Genomic DNA, 23,807 nt, shown 5'->3' with positions numbered 1-23,807 from the left:
AACAGAACCTGCACTCGTTGATTCTGGAACAGATGGTCGCTTCCCATTATTGGTTGCTGTTACACGCGCGCGTAGAGTAACATACGATCTTGGTAAGTAGCGCTTCGGACATGGCGGTGGGCGCTCCACTCATTCAGGGGATGCCGATGATGGGGATGAACGGGAAGAAGAAGATGAGAGGCAGCCCTCCTCCCACGCCGAATGGCGGCGGGCTGGTGATGCCTCCGGCGCGCGGGGGAGCGCCCACCGGCGCCTGCATCGCCGGGGGCGCGGGCCTTGCCTCCGGCGGCACCCGCGGGGCATCCCGCTGCCGCTGCTGGTCAGGGGCGTCCATGGTCGCCGCGGCAGCAGAGCCGCCGCTAGCTGGACGGCACCTCATCGTGAAGAAGGCGAGGGGGGAGCCCAGCGCGTAGGAGGACGACGACGAGGAGGGGCCAGGCGCCCGGTCCGGGACGACGCGCGCCACCGCGAGCCCCCGCGGCGCGCAGAGCTGCTCCGTGGCGCCGAGGACCCTCGCCGCGCACGGCGTGGCCGGGGCCGATGACGACGGCGCCACTGCCGCTGGCATGGCCACGTCGAACGCGCCGCGGGCGTCCGTCTGCGCCGCGCGGAGGAGGCCCGCGCCGCCGCCGTCGGCGCATCTCACCGCGACCACCACACCTGGCACGACACGTGCGGAGCACAAAACGCACGCAAAAGCATGTCACGGCCTGCCTCCGACGGTGCGCTGCGTGCGTGTGCGTACGTAACGTAACGTACCGGAGAGGTCGTGCCCCGCGGCGCAGTCGAGGCAGGCGACGGAGCCTCGGAGGCGGGGTGCGTCGGCCTCGCCCCGCACGGCGAGGCCGAGGACGAGGAGGAGCGCCCCGACGAGGAGGGGGAGGACGCGGCGAGGTGCCATGCGCTGCCGCTCCGGTGGGCCGGGCCGGGGAGACGGATGCTTGGGGAGGAAGGCGCTGCTGCGTCGATCGAGTCACCCGTGCGTGCGCTCCTCAGTCCGCTGCGCGCTCTGCTCACGTATCGCGCGGGTGCGCGCCGCTCGTGCGTATTTGGAGTACGAGGAGGTTACATGTGGGGCCCCGGGTGGCTACGATCCACGGCCCAAAAAACGAGGGGCCACGGCGACCGCCCCGGCTAGTTGATCATCCTTAGCTGTATTTCGACGTCCTTCCAAGTTCCAAATCTTTGTCCATTTCGTTTTGAGCATGCATGAAACTTTATATTTTCGCTTGCATTGATCACCAAACAACCTCTGGACTCTGGTACCGCCAGGCACCAACCAACGAAATTGTCAGCCTCTCTCCACGGGGCGCTTGCGCCCTGGCTGGCCAGCTCGTCATGGCTTGAAGAGATGTGTACTAGCTCATGCTGCGAGTCTGTTGCATGCTTCTGCAGGGGCGGACCTACGTAGAACTCAGCAAGAGCACGGCCCACCGCTCGATTTTTTTTATTTCAATGAATTTTGGACCTTATATTTAGCTGCATACGTCAGCAGTTAGGCCAGTCCCAATGAAAGTTTCATGGAGAGTTTTATAGCATTAAATTCTATACCATATTATCAATTTTACTGACATGACGAGAAGAAAGAAGTAGAGGGTTGCACAGAACGAGAGAGGAGTATCATCTCTGTGAAACTTAGTCGACACAGTTATCTAATTCTTGGTCTTGGTAACTGTGCCGTAAAACTCCTCGGACTGGCCTTAGCATGCCACCACTTGAATATTGGGGCTGGGTCCACCCCTATGCTTCTACAGTTCTTTCTTTTTTTTTTGAGCAGCAGTTCTTTTCCTTTTAGAGACCATGCGTGCTCCCAAAACGGCAGCCGATTAATAACTAAAAAGAATTGCTGCGGAGCTCCAGGCCCAATGTAATAAAGCGCCGCCAGAAGGCATCCCCAACCAGGCCCGCAAGTTCATTGGAGGAGTTATGGGGCCGTGGAATAAAACGCGACCCAAATTTGCACCCAGCACGGTGGGGGGTTGCAGGACGTGGGAGATGGTTTTAGTTCCGCATCGGGCGGCCAACGGCGAGGCCGCGAGGGCACGCGGGAGGACGGCATAAAACACAAGGTTGTGCTTCGTTCCAACTCATATTTTTTTTATCTTATTTTTAATTATACGGTACAATTCAGACACTCGTCGTAATGCACGTACACAACTTTAAGAACGCACGTATGCAAACTCTACTTTTATGAGCATTTTCGAAGACTGAGCCGGTAAATACTTAAGATTGACGAAATCATCACAGACGCTTTACTGTAGATGGAAACATCATCTACCACTTAAAGCACAATACCGTTAAACATTAAAAAATTAGCTTCCACGGGGAGTCGAACCTACGATCTGAGGTGCTACCAAGGCTCCTGTGACACCCTTTTCACACTTTGTCGTCCTTTTGGCTAATATTAAGTGTAGTATCTGTTTTTATAAATTTAATATCTAATATGTGCGCTATGTCCATTTTGACATTAAAATTACTTTTCGTGGAAAAAGACCCACCGGTTGGGAGCGTCGCCTAGCTGTTGCACTGTTGCACTACTGGTAGGGCTTGGCCCACCCCAACCAAATCAATCTTAAAATTTAACTAATAGAAATTAATTAATAGGAATAGGAAGGGAAGTGATAACTGATCAAGATGGCAAGTAAGATGGGTTCCCTAAAGATGGCCATGCAAGCCCAAATAATGGATAGCCCATCATGATAGCACATGCAACCTCTAAAGTATTAGGATTCCGACTTTCCCAGAAAATGTTGATTTGGCAAATGGATACGCATCCTCACTTCCAAGATTGGAAGGTGGAGCACAGCCGCAGTTTCATGGAGGTAGGGCGCCGATGTCCAAACCACTTGCTTCTCGGCCTCTCGCACAGCCACTCCAGTCTGCACGGCTGGCCGGCTGCCGCTAGGACTTTTCACCGTCATTCCGCTCGCTCTTGTAGACACGCCAAGACCATCGTCACGGGTACAAGGAGGAAGGAAATTCCGATGCCGCTGTCGCGAGATGCTGCAGCTCCCCACGCTTGTCATCTACCGCGGTAATGCGGTAACGGCCCGCGAACCCGGACCCGCTACGGCCGGCGCCCGCGCCCCTATCCGAATCCGGCACCAGCCGCTTCCGTACGTCCGCCAACGGCCACGCCGCGCGGTTGGCTTAGCTGGCTGGCTTTGGAGCTCCCGGGGGTTTGGCCGGCCATGTCCTGCCTCGCCGCGCCGCCGGCGGCCCCGCCCGCGGAGAGGGTGCTCCTGCTCGTACCGGCGGCGCCCTCGCGTGCCCGTTCCCGGGGGATGCATTGCGCGGCGCGGGGGGCGGCAGGGGGAGGAGCCCGGTGCGGCCGGCGGCAGCTGGTGCTGCGGCGGTGCTCCCCGGCCGGCGAGTCCAGGGTGGCCGGGGACGGCGCCCCCTCCAGGTTGCTTTGCTTACTTAATTTCATCCTTGCAATTTCCCGGTTTCATTCGTTGGGAAACGGTCCCAGCCTCCCAGGAATGTGGGTTTTTTTGAGCTACGGGTAGTCGGGTACGATGATTCCTTGATTGGTGGTGGTAGCAGTCGCTCGTGAAATTCGAGGTTTCTGCAGAAGCTGCTTGGAAATATATACATTACAGTTAGCTTACAGCAAGGTCAGTTCCAAGAAATGCCTATTAGAGTGTTTTAATGTTAAATTGTAACATTAGAGTGGAAGTCACATCAAAGATTCACCCAGATATGTCATAAGAAAGATGTTTTTATGCTAGACCAAATCGATAGATCTGAAGTAAAATAAGCAAAGGTTATGAATTGTAAGTAGATTCGTAGAGTAATCAGCGTAGATATCTTCTTTGGAAATTTAGTCCAACAACAAGTATGCTAATCCATAGTGGCCCAGTCTCACAGGCTCAATTGATCATGCTTCTTCTCTACAGCTTTTGCATAATTGAAGGTCCGGAGACAATCGAGGACTTTGTTAAGATGCAATCGCAAGAGATTCAAGACAACATCAAGAGCCGCCGCAACAAAATTTTCCTTCTAATGGAAGAGGTTTCCGTTTTTGCGCGTTATGTGTATCAGTTGGCCAATTTTTGGTGGTCCATATGGCGAAGCTCATCACGTTACTTTATTTATGGAAAATGTTATCAGGTCAGACGATTGAGAGTGCAGCAGCGAATCCGAACTGCTGAAAGCAAAGGTGCCAGCAGTGAAGAAAATGAGATGCCTGAGATTCCATCAACTATTCCATTTATGCCTCATGCGGTGACCAACAGCTCTCAACAAACTTCTGAAAAATGATCACATTGGCATCTGAAGTTGTTCTAAGTTCTATTATCTTTTTTCTTTTGTTTGCCCAAAACAGTCAGCAAAGACAATGAAGCAACTCTATATGACATCATTCTCTGTCATATCTGGGATAATCATTTTTGGAGGCTTGATAGCCCCAGTAGTAAGTGCCAGCTTTGTTTATTTTTGTCCTCCCTGTTTTTTTTTCTTTTTTACAAGAACCTCTTCTCACTATGAGCACTGATATAGAAAGTTATCGATCTTTCTCCGGATGCAGCTTGAACTGAAATTAGGGCTTGGTGGTACATCTTATGAAGATTTTATACGGACCTTGCACTTGCCTCTTCAATTGAGGTGATTTGAAGAACCTATATCTCGATAGTGAATTCTGTAGCAGTGCTTAGGAAAGCTATTTGATACATTTTTGTTGGCTGCTGTTCAGTCAGGTAGACCCCATAGTGGCATCCTTTTCAGGTGGCGCAGTTGGTGTTATCTCAGCTTTAATGTTGGTTGAAGTGAGAAACGTCAGGCAACAAGAAAAGAAAAGATGCACATATTGTCATGGGACTGGTACAAACAATTTCCTTTTGAACTATCTGACACAAGAATAGCCTCAGCCACTCCTAACGGATGATTCATTGTCCAAATGCAAACTTTTTTTTTGAGTGGATCAAATGCAAACTTAAAGATATCTGAAACGATGTTTTGCTGCTCTGTGTTTGCTTGTCTGATCTTGCTTCTGCAATGTAGGATACTTGCCATGTGCTCGCTGTTCTGCTAGCGGGAGCGGGATGTTATTGAGTACAAAGCCCTTTTCACTAACAGGGAATAATATGTGGTCAACGAATGAAAGGTGTCAGAATTGTTCAGGGGCTAGAAAGGTATGCCGTCTATCGCCATTATACCTCACCATGCTCATGTTGATGCTGTGTAAAGATTGAATTGGAAACAATGCAAAAGTTATTATTCTTGATGTATTTTTCTTTAGGTTAAATTGCAAGGTTATAGTGCGGATTAGACAGTTCCGTTTTGCACGAAAATGTTCCTGGTCACAGAAGAGAACAGATAGGGCACTTCATATCATCTTCTAGAAATAACATGATTGCCTCCATAAACTGTCTTGATTGTTGTTTGCCAGGTGATGTGCCCGACATGCTTGTGCACAGGAATGGCGATGGCAAGCGAGCATGATCCACGGATAGATCCCTTTGATTAGTGTTGAGCAAATGGCGAGTAAACCAGTTTTCCTTTGTGTGTTACTCTGTGTTGTGCAAGACTTCATGTTATCAGATCATATACAAATAAATAATACAGCACTGGACACTCGTAACTGTGTTATGTGTTACTTGACCAATCAATATACGGATCCGAGTTCCTCGAGATGTGTTTGCTGCTAAGCCTGCATTTATATGTGTCTTTGCTCCTGCTGTTATCAACAAATGACAGTTTGGCCGAGTGGTCTAAGGCGCCAGATTTAGGCTCTGGTCCGAAAGGGCGTGGGTTCAAATCCCACAGCTGTCAATTGTGTTTTCTTTAAAATTTTCTGCACTTTCTATAATTCCCGTTGCCTCCTAACAATCAGGCTAGTGTAGCAATCTTTTCAGATCGAAATCTCCGTTAGTCTTCATTTTATTTTTGTTATGTTACTCCGTCAAAGAAATAATTTCTTTGGTTGATATAACACTTGCGTGCGGAGATTTCCCGTTGTCTCCGAACAATCTTGCTTGTATCTTCATTCTTTAGAGAAGAGTCTTCATTTTATTTTTATCATTACTCCATCACAAATTTCTTCGGTGATATAACTTGCGAGTAGACCTGATCATGTGTTAGGTCGGGTCGGATCAAATCCATATTTTTATATAATCTTCAGTTCAGGTCGAGGTTCTTTTGGATTTCGAGTAGAAAACTTTGGCTCGTGCCCGGCCCGTGTTTTAGACCAGGTTATAAATATCGCCCGAGTCCGTCTTCAAGTCCAACCCATTGATCAGATAGGATCGGCTCAGATTTCTTTCGAGTGGATCGGATCGGATTTATGAGATCGGACTACCCATGATCAGATTTACCTGCGACTTACGAATGTTTCCCTCGACAGCAGGGTTCAAAATTTGCACCGTTTGCTCTCCACCAAGCAAAATAAAGTAAGGTGCTGTTCGGATCCAAGGGCAAATGGCAAAAGGGTAAGTGGTAAAATTTTTGCTGCTGTCACATCAGATGTTTGGACGCTAATTAGAAGTATTAAATATAGTTTAATTAAAAAACTAATTACATAGATGAGGACTAAATGACGAGACGAATCTATTAAACCTAATTAATCTATAATTAGCAAAATTACGGTAGCATTTGCCCTTTTGCACTTTGGGGTATTTGGATCCAAAAGTGCAAAAAAAGTGCAAAAGAGTAAAAGTTTTGTACTTTCTCTTTCTCTTTTCATTGTATCCGAACAGGCTCTAGACCGAATAAACATGAAGCCATTCAGACTTATTGGGCCGCTTCTTTTATTTTAAAAAAGGATATATTGGGCCGCTTCACGAGAGGTGAGGCCCGGCCAAACGAGCCCGGCTTGCCCAAGCGAGGCCCACAACCACGCACGACCGAGCGCTACTTATATGGGCACCCAAAAACCGAGCCGCAGCCGCTTGAGAGCTAGGGTTTGCCGCCGCCACCTCGCCGCCGTCCTCGCTCGTGAACCCTAGCCGCGTTCCTGCTCCTCACCCGCAGCCGTCGCCACCATGGTATGCACCTGCGACAGCTCTCTCCCTCTCTGTCCTCGTTCATATCTCATGGCGCGCTATCGTTGACCGCGGTGCATTTACTGTTGTCACCGATGCTGTGCAGTCCGGGAGGAAGAAGACGCGGGAGCCCAAGGAGGAGAACGTGACGCTCGGCCCCGCCGTCCGCGAGGGAGAGTACGTCTTCGGCGTCGCCCACATCTTTGCCTCCTTCAATGACACCTTCATCGTAAGACGTAGCAATCCCCCCCCCCCAAATCCATTTCCATCCGATTCGTTTATTTGAGCGAAGGATCTAGAGAAATGAGTGAAAATTGGAAGCTTACATGTGTACTTGTGTGTGGTGTCGCAGCATGTGACGGATCTGTCTGGGAGGGAAACGCTCGTCCGCATCACTGGTATATGGCCTTCTCATGTTTCTCTCGCAAGTCCTATTGTATTGGGATTAATGTTTGATTGCAATGACATTGGTAGTTTTGCATGTCTGTTTGTGCTGTTAACTAATCCTATGTTATTCTGTGTAAAGAGATGATGATGCAGTTTCGTACTATGTAGTTTGGCTAGTCGAGCTCGACAATCCACTTGATTTGGTTGCTTCAATTGTATTTCCCCCCTGATTATGAATTCATGCCATCAGGTTTTATTAATGATAGAAGAAATGTTAGATGGTTATGCTCAGTGTTTAGCTGAAAGAACTAGTTTTATATTTGTCAAGCACGGCCCTTAAGATCGCCTCCCTTTCATTCATGTGGGAGCGTTTCGAGTCATAGCTGTGCAAGATTGATAATGAGGCATCAGAGAGTTTTTCTTTGAACCCTCTCTCTTCCTGTTTTTGTTTTAGGTGTCTTCATCTTGCTATTCTGTACCCTGTGGTGTATACTTGGTGTCAGTCAGTTGCTTTCCTGTGCTGATTGTGCTGAGTCATTCCTGCTGGGTCCATTTGCTAAATTGAATGGAGGCTCCTATATTATGGAAGTGAACATGAACATGACTTGAAGCTTAATCTCGATCATTTATCTTTTCTATTGTTGTAGTTCAGTTTCACTTTTTCTTAGCTATTTTAGGCTCCTATAACATTCTGTGTGGAGCCAAACATCAAGTACTTGCTGGAAACACAAGCTATCAATATTGAGTGTAGAATATTTGTTTTGACAGCGCACCTTTGCCTATTGTACTTATCTATATTGAGCTGCCCCTTCTGGCATTCAGCTAATGCATCTCAGTTTGGAATTTATGCATGTTCAAGAGTAGCTTTTGACCATGTAGCGTCCCCATGACTTATTGACTGCAATTTTTTTTTGTAGCCTGTTGTGTTACGAGCTTCTGAATAGCCATTAGTTAAGTAATAACTTTCTGAGTTGGATAAAAAAGTCTGGTCTTATTTAATGATCATAATTACCTGTAGTGGTTTCTTAAAAGATGGAAGTATTTTTGTAGGTACTCAGGAACCATACATTTGGTTGCATGTGTTCTATTACGGTAACTTGTCAATTGTTGCATTGTCTAGGTGGCATGAAGGTTAAAGCTGATCGTGATGAGTCATCACCTTATGCTGCTATGCTTGCCTCACAGGATGTTGCTCAAAGATGCAAGGTATTTTTCTACTGTGGCAAAACCTCTTCTGTTTTTCTGCTGGTGCACAGTTTCTTATTTCCCTTTTGCAGGAGCTTGGGATTACTGCTCTGCACATTAAGCTCCGTGCTACTGGTGGAAACAAGACCAAAACTCCAGGTCCTGGTGCTCAGTCTGCCCTTAGAGCTCTTGCTCGATCTGGCATGAAGATTGGTCGTATTGGTAAGCAGACAGGCCTGTGTTGTACCCTTTTTTTGCATCTTCCATTCATCTGGGCTAGATTCAAAAAGGTCCAAGAAGTCTTCTGCTATATATACTCAGTGAGCCAGTGATAGTTTGGTACTACTTGCAACATTACATATCTTGCTTGGCCGTGGCTAAACATGAGCTTTTATGATGAATAAATACATTATCTATTTAGTATTCTGTAGTCTGCTGAACTGGCTGGTGGCATCATTGAGCCAACCAGGCAGAAGATGATGTAACTCTTAATGCAAGTTGCACATGTACATGGTGCAGTATGTTTCCACTTAAATTTGCGTCATATATGTAATGTAGAATGTATGATGCATAGTTTTGTCTTTCGGAAAGGTATGCGACAAATCAAAATTTCCCATGCTTTCCAGTAACCTTACAAATTGTTTGTTTATTCAGAGGATGTCACCCCAGTCCCAACTGACAGCACACGCAGGAAGGGTGGCAGAAGGGGAAGGAGGCTGTAATTTCAAGTATATCGGCTGGTGTTTCCAGATGTAGCAGTTCTAGACTGTTTTCATCTCATATACTGAGCAAGTTTTGCAATATGTATTGAAGTTTTGAGGTGTCAACTCGTGGACATGTTTCTGTTTAATCCTTGTTGACGAAGTATGTGCCATTCAACGTAGCAAGACACAATTACAGGAGCTCCCACTTCTGTTAATTTATTTGCTTGTTGGCTCGATAAATAGTTGCAAAAGTGATTTCAGTTAATATCAACCTGAAATGCTCTCGGCTGTCTTTAGTCCCTGTTTTTTTTTGCACGTTGAATTGTATGCTAAGATGATAATTGGTGAAAAGGAAAGTGGCGATTCCAAATCGGTGGTAAACTATTGGAATGATAAAACAATAATTTGCATCGGAAACTATAATGGAAAGCTGGTGTTGATGAGGTTGATAACCCTTGCTTAAGGCTACAGGCCGTCAAGGATTTTACTTGCACAGCCACATTAGTTCCTGCCAGTGTAGCCAAATTTACATCAGTAATGCAGAGGTTGCACAACCCAAAAATTGAGCTTACCAACAGATTCAATCAAAACAGAAGCTGAAACTGACTCCTTCACAAAGCAGAGGCTATCACAACATTTCATCAACCCAACTGCATCAAGCACTCTAAGCATATTGAATTCAGAATTCCACTCGACCTTAATTTGATCAATAGGAGAGGAGGATGAAATTCCTGATCTCAACCAATATCCTACCGTCCAAGATGAAGACTGTTGTCGTTGATGAAGCACAAGGCCTGCTGTGCAAGGAGACCTTGCCATCCACATCGCTTGCTCAGGATGAAAAGTCAGTTTTGACATCTTGAAATTTTGATCCTCTAAGAGGCTGAAATCGACGAGTTGTATTAATACTAAAAAAATATCACGGTTTAAATGAATTGATAAAAGGGGGCTTACCAAAGAAAAGATATGTGTTTTGAGTTTTTAAATCAAACCATTTTTCATCGCTTATCCTGCCTCCAATTGGGATGACGCATGGCCTGTCCAATCCTGACTAAGATGGACAGGAATTCCGGTGTTTACAGTTTTACATATATTTTTTTTTGACCTCCACGGTTCAACAGACTCTACAACATCATCTTGACACCAAAGCACAATTAACCTGGAATTCCCCATGACAGCGGCAACATCCAGGGTGAACTGAAAAAAGAAATATCACCTAAACGGAGCACGAGAAGTCAAGAACATCGCACAGTTTCCAGGGTCACTGGAAGAGAACATTGAAATTTTAACTTGGATCAAAACGTGATTTATGCTATCTATCTATCATAATGGACATGATTCTAAGTTTATAAGGCATGCAGCTGAGATTGATCTTCTCATATCTTAAAGGAAACCCCTCTCTCTTAGTTAAGAGCTTATGATCAATACTGAGAAAACCAATATGGAGCCAAAAACACTAAATAAGCCCATCATTATGACCTAACTTTAAACTACCACTGCAAAACACAAGTTAGCCATAATGACCATTATTAATCATCAAAATTGAATTAGGGCCTAATATAATGCTTTCAACGGGCGTGGCATATCTGATTCACTGCTTGAGTTATGCTAGTCTGTGGCCGGTGTATATAAGGTTTTTGTTTGTGTAATTTCCCTCTCTCTCTCTCTCTCTCTCTCTCTCTCTCTCTCTCTCTCTCTCTCTCTCTCTCTCGTGTGACATGTACTAGCGGGTTAGGTGCTAAAGGAGAAGTGAATTTACGCCATTTCTTGATCTTAGTTTTTTTGGGTGAGTAGGTCGGTAAAGAGTAGCTCAGTACGGTATATATATATATATATATATATATATATATATATATATATATATATATATATATATATATATCAGACCGGATATCTTAAGCTGAGTTCAACTTGACGCAATTTCATAAGAAGAAACCGCTCATTTATCCATGCTTGAGGCTTGGGGAGCCACTATGCTAGGCACATATGTCAGTTAACCCACCTTGTTCTCATCAGTTTAGGCTTTTCCATGAGCTGGTTAGTGCATCTATATATAGTAAACGGGCGTGATGCAAAGCATGCAGTGAAGGTTAGAAGGAAGACCTATATGATATATACGTAAACTAGAAATAATTGGTGTAATGCGTTAGATATTGTATTGGGCCTCGACGGGAGTTTACATAGAGTACAAGGTTTGGAAGGTAAGAAGGTTGTTCTAGAGAGATGTACAGAGTTTAGTGGCATCTACTGTTGTGCCTGAGCGGAGGAATTTGAACATTTTGTACATGCTCTACGTACATATTCACTAGAATTGGAAACATAAATTTCTCTGTGAACCGAACCGATAGGAAAGCTGCCCGTTAGACTGAAAAGGAGCGAGCCCCTTGGCTCAAAACACTAATTTGGAGATGCATGTACTTGTTTTGTAGTTGGTGGCAGTGGGTCAGAGTTCTTTGCTTCCCCATCGGGTTCTACGGATTTTTGGGAGCCTCTCAATCTTTTGTGTAAAAGTGTGGATAGTATCCTGGATTATAATAGTTTTTTTTGTTTCCGCATATGGATTTTAAGTTGGATTACATAATCTGGGGGTGAAACAAATATGGCCTAGTTTCAATCTTGATATTGTTTGCCTCAGTGATGTCACCTTGTTGCAGAAGCTATACTTCTATTTTATTAGAATAATAAAGCTTAAAAAATGGTTACCCATCCTAGCAAAGTTCCAATACCCCACGGTACTCTCTAATGGTTTGGCGTTTAACCCATTCATTCTATGCAAATGCAATGCCTGCTCACAGTTGCTCTCATTACGTTTGAATCCGGCAGTGCCGGCAGATCCAGTTGCCTGCTCCAATGACCAATCTGACTCATCAAAAGAATCGAAAAGAAATCTAGAGAAAGCGCAGAAAAGGCCTCACCTACACATCCGCACTAGCTATCCTTCCTCCATGATAAGGCGCCGTATCGATCGATCTTGCCTTGCAACGCCACATTATGTGCTCCACTTCGATCCTATGATCCGTCGGCTCACCCAGAGTGGCGTCGCGTCGACCGATCCCTGCACGCGCCAATGCAACCTCGACCTGTCTTCCTCGATTGATCTGGTAGCGGCCACAGGCCGCCCCGCCCCCACTGTTCCACCGTCTCTGCGATTGCGAGAAGTTGGGCACCGCCACATGGTCTGGTGACCAGTGATCTCCATGGCAATGGCATAGTGCCTGCTTGCCTATGTTGTCGCCAGCTGCCGAATTGCCGATCGAAAAAGCGAAAGCCGGCGATGGATTGGAGGAGGCATCGAGAGGGCTTCGCTACGCTACTGTTTCTACGGGATCGTAGTGGCCGTCCATGTCTTCGATCTGAACTGAATGTTGGTGTGTGTCTGTACGTCCTGTCGTCTTCTTTGTCAGCTAAGCACGCCATGAAGTTCTCCTCCGATCCAGCTGTGGGCTAGTCTCGTCTCTTCTGATACGTTCTGTTCGGCGAACGGCGATGCGCTGCAGTTTCTAGGACGTCGCTAGCTAGCTAAGCTAGGGTTTGCGCCACCTTTTTTGGTGGGGCGTCGCCACAGATCGCACAAGTGCCACGCTTGAAGAACATGCCATGCCTTCTGACTTCTCTGAACTGTGAGCATCTGTGTCGTCGTTGGCCTATGTAACGTTCCTTTCAGAACTCAGAAGTGGCACGCATGGGTGGCTTCCGGATAGCTGCATGCGTAAGATTGGCAGCGTCTTTGATAGGGAAATGGCACTAGACTACCGAGATCATCGGAACCTTGCACTTTCTGTGAGCAAAACGGATGACACGTTCCAGGGAATCCCGGCCGGGAGCCGTGTCGTCGATCGGAACCAATGGGTTAGAGGATTCCATGATTTGTCCGAAGATAAAGGATCAAGGCGAACGGGAGGATCTCAGTTTAAGTTGACCACAGGCTGTGGAATGATGATGAAGATTATGAGAGGTGGAGTAAAACATCCAGTTCTTTCTTCTTCAGTGATGATTCAATTTGTGCACCTCACAAATCATAAGTTGATAAATGATAAGGAGATGGAAAAATATTTGTGATACTTTGTGACCTTGCACAAATCATAGTGCTCAAGTTGATTAGTTGAGTCATAGAACATGAGCACGGAGACCTTTTTTTTTCCACAAAAATTGACACACAAGTTGACTATATTAATTAAGTGCTCGCATTTTTATGAATTTATTCTAGGAATGAATGGAAGTACTCTTTCACTAATAGGCAATATGCCTGTAGAACGAGAGGTCTATGGTGACTTTGGTCAAAATTGCTACCTTGACTTGTCATTCTTCTCACAGACTTTGAAGCCTTCATGTCAATTTTTTGCGAAAGTATTATAAAAAGAGATAAATTCTCATATAATTAGAACCCTCTACTCATCAAATCTATTCTATTTTCCATTACCATGTGTGCTATTACAAAAGATATTTGAAGCAGCTCTCTAATAATTTATATCTAAATTATTATCTCTGTTATTATATAAAAGATAATTTAAAAATACCTCGTTCAATTTTCTTCTAAGTTACCTACATTTTTCATAATTAAAAATATAACAATTTACTATAAATAATATCCTGTAATATTTTTATTTTTGTTCGAAATTATCCATCAACTTTTTATATTATCAATAGAGTAAATTGCACCCACGATACAACAACTTGTATGTACGTATCATTTTAGTCCAACAAGTTGCAAAACGTGCAGAAGGATATATAAACATGTCAAATATGATGGAACGAACGAATCTTCTCAATTACATATATCTTCTTCTTTCCAATCCTAGAAAGAAATGATCGGAGAAAATCAAATTTGCATTTTGGCCATCCATCTCTTGCAGACCTTAGCTAGAACGTACATGGCTTGCGATCATAGAAAAATACGTTTGGTGGCGTACATGCACATATTTGACATGTTTATATATATGTTTGCATGTTTTGCAACTTGTTGTACTAAAGTGATACATCCTTACAAGTTGTTGTATGGTAGGTGCAATTTACTCTTATTAATATATAGAAAAGAAACTAACCCAAACTATATATACATGCATGATATGTGTTACAATAATGCAGACCATGTGTACATGTATGCAAGACGTGATGAGGTTATTGGTTTTTATGTTAAACACATAAATCAAATTAAAATAATGTTTTAACTAAACACATGTTAAACACACGTTAAGGCCCGACGCAAGGGGACTACTATAAATTAGGATAAACTAGACATAGAATAATTGATAACTAAAGTTTATCATGCATGCTCACATAAAGATTTCAAAGTGTCGGTATGAGTATTGTGCTAGACAGAATATGAACAAAAAGAAAGGTAGCACCTTTTACTTATCCCCAAACTTCCAAAACTTACATACATCTACTAAAATTACTAGCTGCTAGAGTTGATGGGCTAGCGTACATAAGTTTGCTCACGAATTAAGGTAAAATTTCCATTTTATACCACAGCAGCAGTGCTCACTTTCGGTTCAGACTATACTACAGCTTGCCACACAAATAATGTATATGCATACATGTACGTGTTGCATCGGCGCTGGTTGTTATCTTGAGCTGCCCTCTCTAGTTTTGTTTTTAAAACTTGACAGGTGTCAGTGCAAAAGATTAAACAATCAGATGTGCCTGGTTTTATGCACACAAGTCTGACCCTGCCGGATGCCAGCCTTATCCTTGTGCTCATTTCCGAGCGTAAGCTATCCCTACAGTCAACTGCAAAGATGGCTACGCTGCTTGATTGATTATTCCTTAACGCACACGGCCAGGGATCTTGTGCAAATATACTACTAATTGCGCAATAAAAAATTTAAAAAAGATTTTGCACCTAACAATGACCTATCATACGGCGCCACCTTTTTTAACTTTTGGGCATGATATTAACTACTTTAATCCCAATACGTACTTGATAGCAGGGAGGTTTGTGTTATCACTTTTTTGCGAAAAGGGTGTTTCCAACGGGTACCTGCAATAGGAACTAGTAGGACAGCCGTGCAAGGAATAGTTTAGTTACATCGAGGTCAAAGAAAAGATCCAGTTGCTCGAGTGCTGGAGGTCCACATGTGTACATGTGATCCAGTCACGGGAGTCCTGCGGCTGATGAAGTGATGATGTCCTGATCGGTCTCATTCATTGGGAAGCTGCAAGTTGGGCAGAGACTTTGACCCACTCGAAACAATCTCTCCTTTTCCAGAAAACCCCACCTACCACTATGCGCCCGGTTATCGTTTTGCCCCCTTTCGTCATTGCTTTTTTTTTCAGTTGAGTTGCAATAGCAAAAGTAAATAATAAGAGTAGAGATTCTTTATCAAAAAGTTGTTTTTTCTTCGAAACACAGCAGTGATGAAGATGCTCACCTACATACGCTCACTCCAACACCGTACATAGTTTAGACTTTCTTAGAAACGTTTTTTTTAAAAAAAAACACGAGCACTCTTAGCTTGTTGAGTCAAGAACTCTGATCCGCACAGATAGTTTCCACCGATTGCTCTCATGATCCACTCAGTCACACACCCTCCTTCGCTGCTCATCCTCCTCTTCACTGCTTCCTCTGTCTCTGTGTCGACTATAAACCAGCGAGGGCTGGATTCCTAGTCCCTACACTAGCTATCTGCACAAGCACACATGTGATTAGCGTTTTAATCTTTCTCTCTCTATAGATGTGTTTGCTGCACACGCTAGCTAGTGGTCAGCATGCAGCACTAGACGAGCTGCACACATACACATGCGTTGGTGGAGCTATTGGTAGGCGCGCGCGATCAACTGGACGAGTGTGTGCATGATCGATCATCCAAGCCCGCACAAGCTTTTTCGCGATTACACGTACTGGTGCCCCGCGCGCGCACTACTAGTCTCCAATAACACACCTAAAACAAGCGACCGCCAGCTTCTTGTTCGTGTAATAGCATGCAACATGCAAGGTACAAGGGAAAAGAAAGGTGTATGTCTTCTTGCCACATCCTAATCGAGTAGGGTCTATGAGCTATACGCACTTATCAGTATCGATTAATAAGTACCACCCTTTTTAACATGAGCTGAAACTCCATGTTCTAAGAAGTCGAATACACGTGCACATGCTCTAGTATGTCTCCTATATATGTTCGTTGTTTTCCTGTGTACCATATATATGGGTAATAAGACGCTTCATTCCTATGTTAATTCTTCCTACTTTTGAGTTTTCAATATCCAAGGCTGTTGCCCAGCAAGAAGAACTCTAAGTATATCTAGGTATAGTTTTCCAGCCTGATCATGTGGATACTAGCTATGACCACATCAACGGTATAAGAGACACAATGTTGAATAAGACTTTTTAAATTCCTATTCCTTTACACCTCACGTCTAGTGGTAATGATTCATAACTCTCTACTCCCATAGTTTCCTTATTTTCATTTGCCGCTATCATAGCTTAGCCATTTCCGATATTAGAGCATCTCCATCGGTCTCTTTTTTCACAATAAACTGTCAGTATTGGAAAAAAGATATGCTCCAGCAATTTTCCAATACCTCCCCCTTTCCCAATAATTATTGGGTCATCCCATTATTTCAGCCCAACTCCTCTCAAATAAAAAGAGAATTTTAACTCTCCTAAATATGTTAGTTGTATTAGGATGAAATTACTGGGGAATTATAAAAGTATCTCCCCGACAATCCATGAAAGTGATATTGGAATATTCATATTATCGGGAAATATTTATTAGAAGCTTGCTGCAGATGCTCTTACAAGTACCACCTCCATTAATTCTTTATCGCTTGCATTGACACCGTGCCCCAGCCTTAGCTTACTCCATCGGATTCGGCATAATGTTTCCACGTGGGCAAATCTTTCATCATGCATTTACAATGGAGTTTGTATCATGCAACTGTCAGAGAAACAGTGGAACAGCTAGCTAGTGCAATGCCGACGTGGCCATCACCCGCCCATTACATACATATTTACATATACTAGTAAGTAGCATCCTTTACGTGGCTCGATTTGCTCGTGATGATGTCCTTGGTTTACCATTGGCCGCCTCTCCCCACCTGGAGATAGCAACACACGAATATTTTTCTTTTTTCTAACAAAAAAGGAGATCGATCTCCCTACATATTAATTATTATATATAATAAGTGGCAAAGGGCACCGTCCTACGTACTACGCTGACGTGGTCATCTCACTAGCTACTAGCACACCCGCCCTCCCATGATTTCTTATCTCAGATTCCGCCCCGCCATCATTTGCGTCACCGCACGATCGATGCCCTTTTAGCGCGTAAACTCGCTATTAGACCAGTCAATAATCCAGAGAGAAAGGATTGTCCTATTGATATATTGCCACTTAGCTAAAGGTTATGGATAACTAAATTGTAAAATTATTATCATATATATGATAAGGGGTGTCTGGGGGCTTATTTTAAGCTCCGTCACATAGGATGTTTGATGCTAATTAGGAGTATCAAAAATTAAATTCCATAATCCGTAGGCTTCTTCGTGAGACGAATCTATTAAACTTAATTAGTCCGTAATTAGCCCATATGATGCTACAGTAAACATGCGCTAATCGTGAATCAATTAGGCTTGATAGATTCATCTCGTGAATAACCCCTAGGCTTATGCCGTTAGTTTTATAATTAATTTATATTTAATCTTTCTAATTGGCATTAAAATATTCAATGTGACGGGGCTTAAAATAAGCCCTAGGGAACCAAGCACCCTAAGTTGCTGGAGATAGTGAGATACATCAGAGAAGAAAATGGAATTTCATGAGAGAGAGAGAAAGGAACTATTTGTTATTTATTTGACACTGCAAAATTAGCAGCTTTTATTCATCATACAAGTTATTCATCTCATAACTCATATTGTACAAGAAGAAGCATATATAATCAATTTCTCCCTTTCCTCCACAGCTGAGTACAAAAAAAAAACACGTGTACACACACACATAAGCAGAAGAATAATCTATCAGAAGTAACGACTCAAATCAGTCACTTCTTGATCAATGAAGGACGTCAACAATAGCAATCAACTCCGAAGCAGCCGTGTCAAAGAAAACGAATAAGGTCACGGGGTAAACTCCTTAGGCGCCGTTCATCAGCGGTTTCTTCATCTCCCAGGCAGTCAGGTGCGACACCTTGACGTCCGCCTCCCCATTGTTGAAGACGTAAAGGTGAGCGTCTTTTCCGATGGCGATGGAGGGGTAGACTCTTGACAGGATGCAAGTCCTGCCTCCTGCTCCGAAGCTCTCCACCACGGATCGGTCGATCTGCGCGTGCATCACCACAAGGAAACAAGAGATGGATCAACATACACTGTGCATAGAGCCGCGTGTTTGCCAATAAAGCTACGAGCACGAGAGTCAAAGTGAGGCTGCGTGTTAGGAAGGGCATCATGGACATACCAAGCTCCTGAGAGTGATCTTCCCGCTCGAAATGTCGGTGTCGACGAAGCCCGCAAAGGTCGGCCTGTACAGATCTGGACTAAGAGACGACCTGCTCGACACGAGAAAGAAGAAATCAAAGAAAAAAGAATTAATTATGTCATCAGTAAATCGAACTTGAGGAGAAAAGTGTCTAAAATGCCACTGGGTGACATATGCTGCCCCGGACATGCATGGGGATTGGGGACTGCATGTTGTTTGTCCACATGGGCAGTGTGTTTTCTTTTGAGAAGGGGGAAGGATGCTAGGATGGTGCGAGCGAGGGAGCAGCAGCTCAGTTGGCCATACTTGGTGGGGTCGGTGCACATGAGCACCTTGGGCTTGCCGTATCCGTCCTTGAAGACCCTGAAGAAGACGGCCGTCTTCTCCTGCAGGTCGGCAGAGGCCAGCACCCACAGGCCGAAGGGCCCCACCCCGCCCCTGGCGTCGGCGCCCTTGACGCCGCACAGCTTCTGCGCGTCGTTGGCGTACGCCGGGTCGAAGGGCTCCGCCTTCTCCAGGCTCGAGACCTCGAAGCTCACCTCCACGTCAGCCTGCCATCACCGGATCGACCGGTCATCATCAACAGATTAGTCAGCGTTAACACAGTGCAAGCTAAGGAATTTCTCTTGATTAGTCGTTTCTCCGGAAGAACAGGGCGACACATTTTCAGAAAGTGATTTGGCGTTATTTCACACGTGAGTTGAAGATTAGTTTCTCTCTTGACTGACTGGTGGTTTTCGGAGTTCAAGCTGGAAAAGAAGGAACGAGAGGGTCCAAGAATCCCAGGCGCACATGTGAACCGGAGATGATGGGAGCTAGACGCGCCGCGACGGCGACGGCGACGGCGACGGCGCGCGACATGGGCGATGGCGAGGACGAACAACGACTAAGGGCGTGCGCAAGTGGCGGGGCAAGACAAGCGAGGCGCGCGTCATGTAAGGATCAACGCCGACAAGTCATGGGCCAGCGGATCTTGGCTGGACTAGAGAGAGTACCGCACGCTGGCCCTTTCTTGACTCTACTAACCTGGTAGGTTGCGAGGCCAGTGACCTCGACGTGCTCGCCGGGCCTGACGACCTTGCCGGCGACGCTGACGGGCTTGCCCCTGAGCTTCTCGACCTCCTCGACCGGCCACTGCAGCAGCTGCTTCCCGCTGGGGTCCAGCCAGATCTTCCTCGGGATCGCCTGCGCGCGGCCACGTACGAGCACGAGTCAAACAAACAAGCCGTCGTCGCTGCATTGCCACCAACGATTCAATTCAAAGCTCTGAAATTTCTAAGCTGCTAGCCACGTACATGGATGCCGGCCCAGCCCTTGGCCTTGTCGTCGGGCACGCTGTCGGACTCGTTGGCCCAGCCGAGCAGCACGCGCCGCCGCTTCGCCGGGTCGTAGAACGTCTTGGACGCGTAGAAGTTGCCGTAGTCGTAGCGGAGCCGGCGCTCGTCGCCGGCGGGGTCGTCCGGCACGTACCGGTCCTTGCGCTTGTCGTAGCTGCCGACGGTGTAGTAGTCGTACCGGGTGAGGTCCAGGCTGTTCTTGAGCACGTACTTGGCGCCGGACTCGGAGGTGTCGAGGCCGTTCTCCTGCCCGGACCCGGACACCGGGAAGAAGTCCGGGCACTCCCACATCCCCGTCAGCGCCGAGTGCAGCGGGTGCTTGGCGCGGGCCCACCGCCGGAAGTCCCGGCTCCGGTACACGAACGCCAGCCCGCGGGTGCCGCGCACGCCGCCGACGAGCATCCGCCAGTGCCCGTCGGCGTACCACGCCGTCGTCGGGTCGCGGAACTGCGTCGCGTTGATGCCGCCCTCCGGCACGGCGATCGGGTTCAGCTCCGCCGGCTTCACCCACTCCCGAAGCAGCGGGTCCGACTTGTTCTTGGGGAAGGCGATGTTCTGCACCTGGTAGTTGATGTCAGAGCGGCTGATCCCCGTGTAGGTGATCGCCGGCGTGCCGTCGGGGAGGAGCGTCGCCGAGCCGGACCAGCAGCCGTACTGGTCGGACGGGATGCTGGGGTAGATGGCGGGCTCCAGCGCGATCCAGTTGATGAGGTCGCGCGACACCGAGTGCGCCCACACGATGTTGCCCCACACCGCGCCCTTGGGGTTGTACTGGTAGAACAGGTGGTACCACCCCTTGTAGTACATCGGAGCTGCAGTTCCAAAATTCCCAAGCATGTCAGCTAGCTCTAAGTTTCTGTCACTGTGTCCTCGATCGATAGGTATTCTTTTTCTATCAAAAATTTTCAGTAACAGAATCTAGCATAGCATGCTTCTCAGTTCCTGTTTCTTTTTCTTTCTTTACTGTCTTTCAACATGTTTTAAGTCATGTGTTGAATTCTTCCTAACTAGTCAAATTCTTGCTTGTACATACACATTAAATATGTTGCTTCCATCCGGCTCATTCAGGCCATTTGGAGCCCAGAGGAAAAGGACGTCCCTATCCCTGTCCCGTGCCTTCTCATGTGGAGTCTGCGGACTGCAGGGCATCACAGGCCATGCACCATTTGAATGTCAAAATGTCCTTTGCTACTAGCTCCCTTTAAAAATATTTTTTTGCGGGTAGCTCCCTTTAAAAATATGCTATTCATCATCCCACAATTAAGAAATACAGCTGTTCATGATACTTGCAGACGTTACAGCTTAGATCTACTAGCAGGCAGCACAAGACAGAGATAACTACAAGAGATGGGCTGGAAATTATAAGCAGAGGCATACCGTTCGGATCTGGCACCGATGAGTTTCGCCACCGTCCCCATCAATCAGAACCGGCCACAAGAACAGAAGAAAAAACAAAACCATGTTAGAACCAAAATTTTACAGCAACCAGCATCAAAAGAACAAAAAAGAGCAATTAGTTTAGCACTTAAACAAAGAGCTAGCAGCTGTATTATTGTATATATAACCACCACCCGGCTTGGTTAGCTGCAGGTCTTTGTCACTGTCAGCTACTGTCAAAACTTGACAGGCTGCAGCTGAGACTTTTCTGAAAACAGGACAAAGGAAACAACTGCAGAGCTCCTTGTTAACTACCGAGGCTAGACAAGATTAATCTGATTCCTCTCCTACCATGCTGTACTTCGTTGCTGTTCCCCTAAGGCACTATAAATGATCTTATCGAGATATTAGCTTCATGAAACACACATCTTATCCCCCATGACGAGCTCAGTTTGGTATTACTGGCGTAATCCATCTCCATTCCTAGTCAGTACCATTTCTGTCCATGATCTGACTGACACACACCTCAATTGCTCCTAGTACTACCAGCATGGGGAGCTATGAATGGGTAGCTTGGAGAGAAAGAGCCGAAGCAGGGCAGTTCAAGAGAAGTTGCTACCATACCGTTGATCCAGTTCCTAGGCGGCTGGAAATGGTACCCCGTCCTGTGCAGGGGGCTGACAATGGAGGCTGGCACCGACGGTGGCGCCGCCTCGGCCTCGAGGCTCCTGTGGATGACATGGGAGGCACCGGCGAGCTGCAGCGCCACCGCCAGCAGCAGCAGCGCGCACGGCGCGAGGAGGACCCGCTGCGGAGTCCCCATCGCGTCTTGAGATTGCAGGAGGGAGAGGGAGGAGAATGGGATGGTTCTTTGTTTTGATGGGTGGCGAGAAGACCAGGCACCGGCTGTGGGTTTTTATAGAGGAAAAACTACACGTTTTAGCGCGTCTGATGACTGATTATTCGAAATAAAATATTTTTCAAAGCTGACTGCGATTGGAGCAGCGTGCATCATGTTCCAAAACCAACCACTGGGCGCCAACCAGTTACCCGAGGTCGGGTTTTTCTTCCTCTGAAACTTCTCGTAACTGAAGAAACAAATTTAACTACTGCAACTCGACTAGTAGACTTCAGAGATCGCTGCGAAGACTTCAGAGATCGCTGCAAAGACTTCAGAGAAGCTCATCAGAGAGTGTGGTCATGCGTTGGGAGTATGAAACTTGCTCGTACGAAAAGATGGGTAGTTTCCTGTGCTGATCTTGCTCCAAGGATGTACGGCCTTCAAATTTACATGCAAGAGTTGAAAGCGTACGAGAGGATAAAAAATTATGGTACGCGGTTATTAGGTACTAGTAACTTAAAACCAGTCCATTACCACGTCCCGTGGGTGAGCTAGCAAAATTAAGAAAAATGCATGGACAATAAAATTTCGTGAAATAATTATAATTTAAGATTTATAGTTGACTTTGACTAATGTACATTTCTTGGTTTTCCATTGAACAAGAGTCTCACCCAAAAGTTATTTTCTTGGTTTTCTGCACATTTACGATAATCGTTATATATTTTTGGCCGAACATCATCCAAGGACATTTTGACTGAAATTCCAGAGCAGAGAGCCCCCCCTCTCCCCCTCCCTAATTTCCTTTTAATGTGAAAACGAAACAGGGGAAGAAAGAAACGAGCAGGCACTTGTGCTCACTGTAGAACATCAACGCGGCCAACCGCCGCGTCAATGGGGGCGTGGGCAGCTAACTGTACATGTTCATACTCCGCCACGTCCGCGTCATGTCCACCATCTAGTCCAATCCAAGACATTCATTTTGCTCCAGTTGAGTTCTCCTTAGTCAGAGGCTCCGCGCAGCACGCCGCATGGTCCCGGTGGCCGTGTACATGTCACACGCCGCCACCGGCCTGTGCGAGGCAGCGGCGCTGACCGTCTCTTTGTTCCCGAGAGCCACCGGGGATGATTGCGAGCAGATCAGCAGCCACCGGACGGCCGGCCTGCTGTGCGTCGTAGCTTCAGCGTATTCTGCAGTATCCGGAGTTCGATCCTGTCTCCTCTCGCCGTCCTCGTTCCGAGTAATGAACGGAGGCAGTAGCGGCTTGTCGTCTTGCTGCGCATGCTGCGGCGCCGGTGGCCGGTGGCCGGTGACCTTATTGGGATCTCCAAGCCGTGGACCTGGCGGCTAAGAGAGATCGACTTTAAACTAAGCAAGCAGGCGACCTGTGTGGCTGTGTCATTGTTCTAATCAGTATTCCCTGTCGTTGTGCTACATGGCTTAGATCTCTCTCGATCTCTCTCTCTCTCTCTCTCTCAATGTTGACCTTGCAGCAAAACAAAAGTACGCACAGCTAAGATGCCACAAAACAAGTACTTGGCTCTTTTTTTTCATTCAACCAGTAAGAGCTTCAGAGGCATATATTAATA

General features: G+C 46.3%; 4 protein-coding genes, 1 non-coding gene and 1 pseudogene across 5 annotated transcripts; 4 read left to right on the top strand and 2 right to left on the bottom strand.

Moving 5' to 3' along the window:
* Window positions 1-133: 133 nt before the first annotated feature.
* Window positions 134-901, bottom strand: LOC112897358 (translation initiation factor IF-2-like). The gene is made up of 2 exons (XM_025965647.1): window positions 760-901; window positions 134-660 (listed from the first exon to the last, which is right to left on the bottom strand). The coding sequence occupies exons 1-2, from the start codon at window positions 899-901 to the stop codon at window positions 134-136; spliced, it is 669 nt and encodes a 222-aa protein (XP_025821432.1).
* A 1,477-nt stretch (window positions 902-2,378) lies between these two features.
* On the top strand, window positions 2,379-2,561 carry LOC112879162 (annotated as a pseudogene).
* A 532-nt stretch (window positions 2,562-3,093) lies between these two features.
* On the top strand, window positions 3,094-5,633 carry LOC112900326 (protein ORANGE-LIKE, chloroplastic). The gene is made up of 8 exons (XM_025969145.1): window positions 3,094-3,406; window positions 3,900-4,014; window positions 4,114-4,227; window positions 4,328-4,414; window positions 4,529-4,605; window positions 4,694-4,821; window positions 5,002-5,132; window positions 5,390-5,633. Exons 1-8 carry the CDS (start codon window positions 3,192-3,194, stop codon window positions 5,465-5,467), a joined length of 945 nt encoding a protein of 314 aa, XP_025824930.1. The 5' UTR covers window positions 3,094-3,191; the 3' UTR covers window positions 5,468-5,633.
* A 59-nt stretch (window positions 5,634-5,692) lies between these two features.
* TRNAL-UAG lies at window positions 5,693-5,772 on the top strand. The gene has a single exon. It is a non-coding gene; the product is annotated as a tRNA-Leu (tRNA).
* A 1,094-nt stretch (window positions 5,773-6,866) lies between these two features.
* On the top strand, window positions 6,867-9,552 carry LOC112879751 (40S ribosomal protein S14). The gene is made up of 6 exons (XM_025944171.1): window positions 6,867-6,983; window positions 7,087-7,209; window positions 7,333-7,378; window positions 8,488-8,573; window positions 8,645-8,774; window positions 9,207-9,552. The coding sequence occupies exons 1-6, from the start codon at window positions 6,981-6,983 to the stop codon at window positions 9,272-9,274; spliced, it is 456 nt and encodes a 151-aa protein (XP_025799956.1). The 5' UTR covers window positions 6,867-6,980; the 3' UTR covers window positions 9,275-9,552.
* Window positions 9,553-18,036: 8,484 nt separating this feature from the next.
* Window positions 18,037-22,261, bottom strand: LOC112891868 (beta-fructofuranosidase, cell wall isozyme-like). Its single transcript, XM_025958864.1, has 7 exons — window positions 22,004-22,261; window positions 21,380-21,388; window positions 19,961-20,814; window positions 19,692-19,850; window positions 18,972-19,216; window positions 18,645-18,735; window positions 18,037-18,509 (listed from the first exon to the last, which is right to left on the bottom strand). Exons 1-7 carry the CDS (start codon window positions 22,200-22,202, stop codon window positions 18,324-18,326), a joined length of 1,743 nt encoding a protein of 580 aa, XP_025814649.1. The 5' UTR covers window positions 22,203-22,261; the 3' UTR covers window positions 18,037-18,323.
* Between the last annotated feature and the right edge of the window lie 1,546 nt (window positions 22,262-23,807).

This window comes from Panicum hallii, chromosome 1 (assembly GCF_002211085.1).
Source record: "Panicum hallii strain FIL2 chromosome 1, PHallii_v3.1, whole genome shotgun sequence".
Classification (NCBI taxonomy): domain Eukaryota; kingdom Viridiplantae; phylum Streptophyta; class Magnoliopsida; order Poales; family Poaceae; genus Panicum; species Panicum hallii.
The sequence above is the reverse complement of the archived record's forward strand: the minus strand, read 5'-3'. Positions and strand labels throughout refer to the sequence as shown.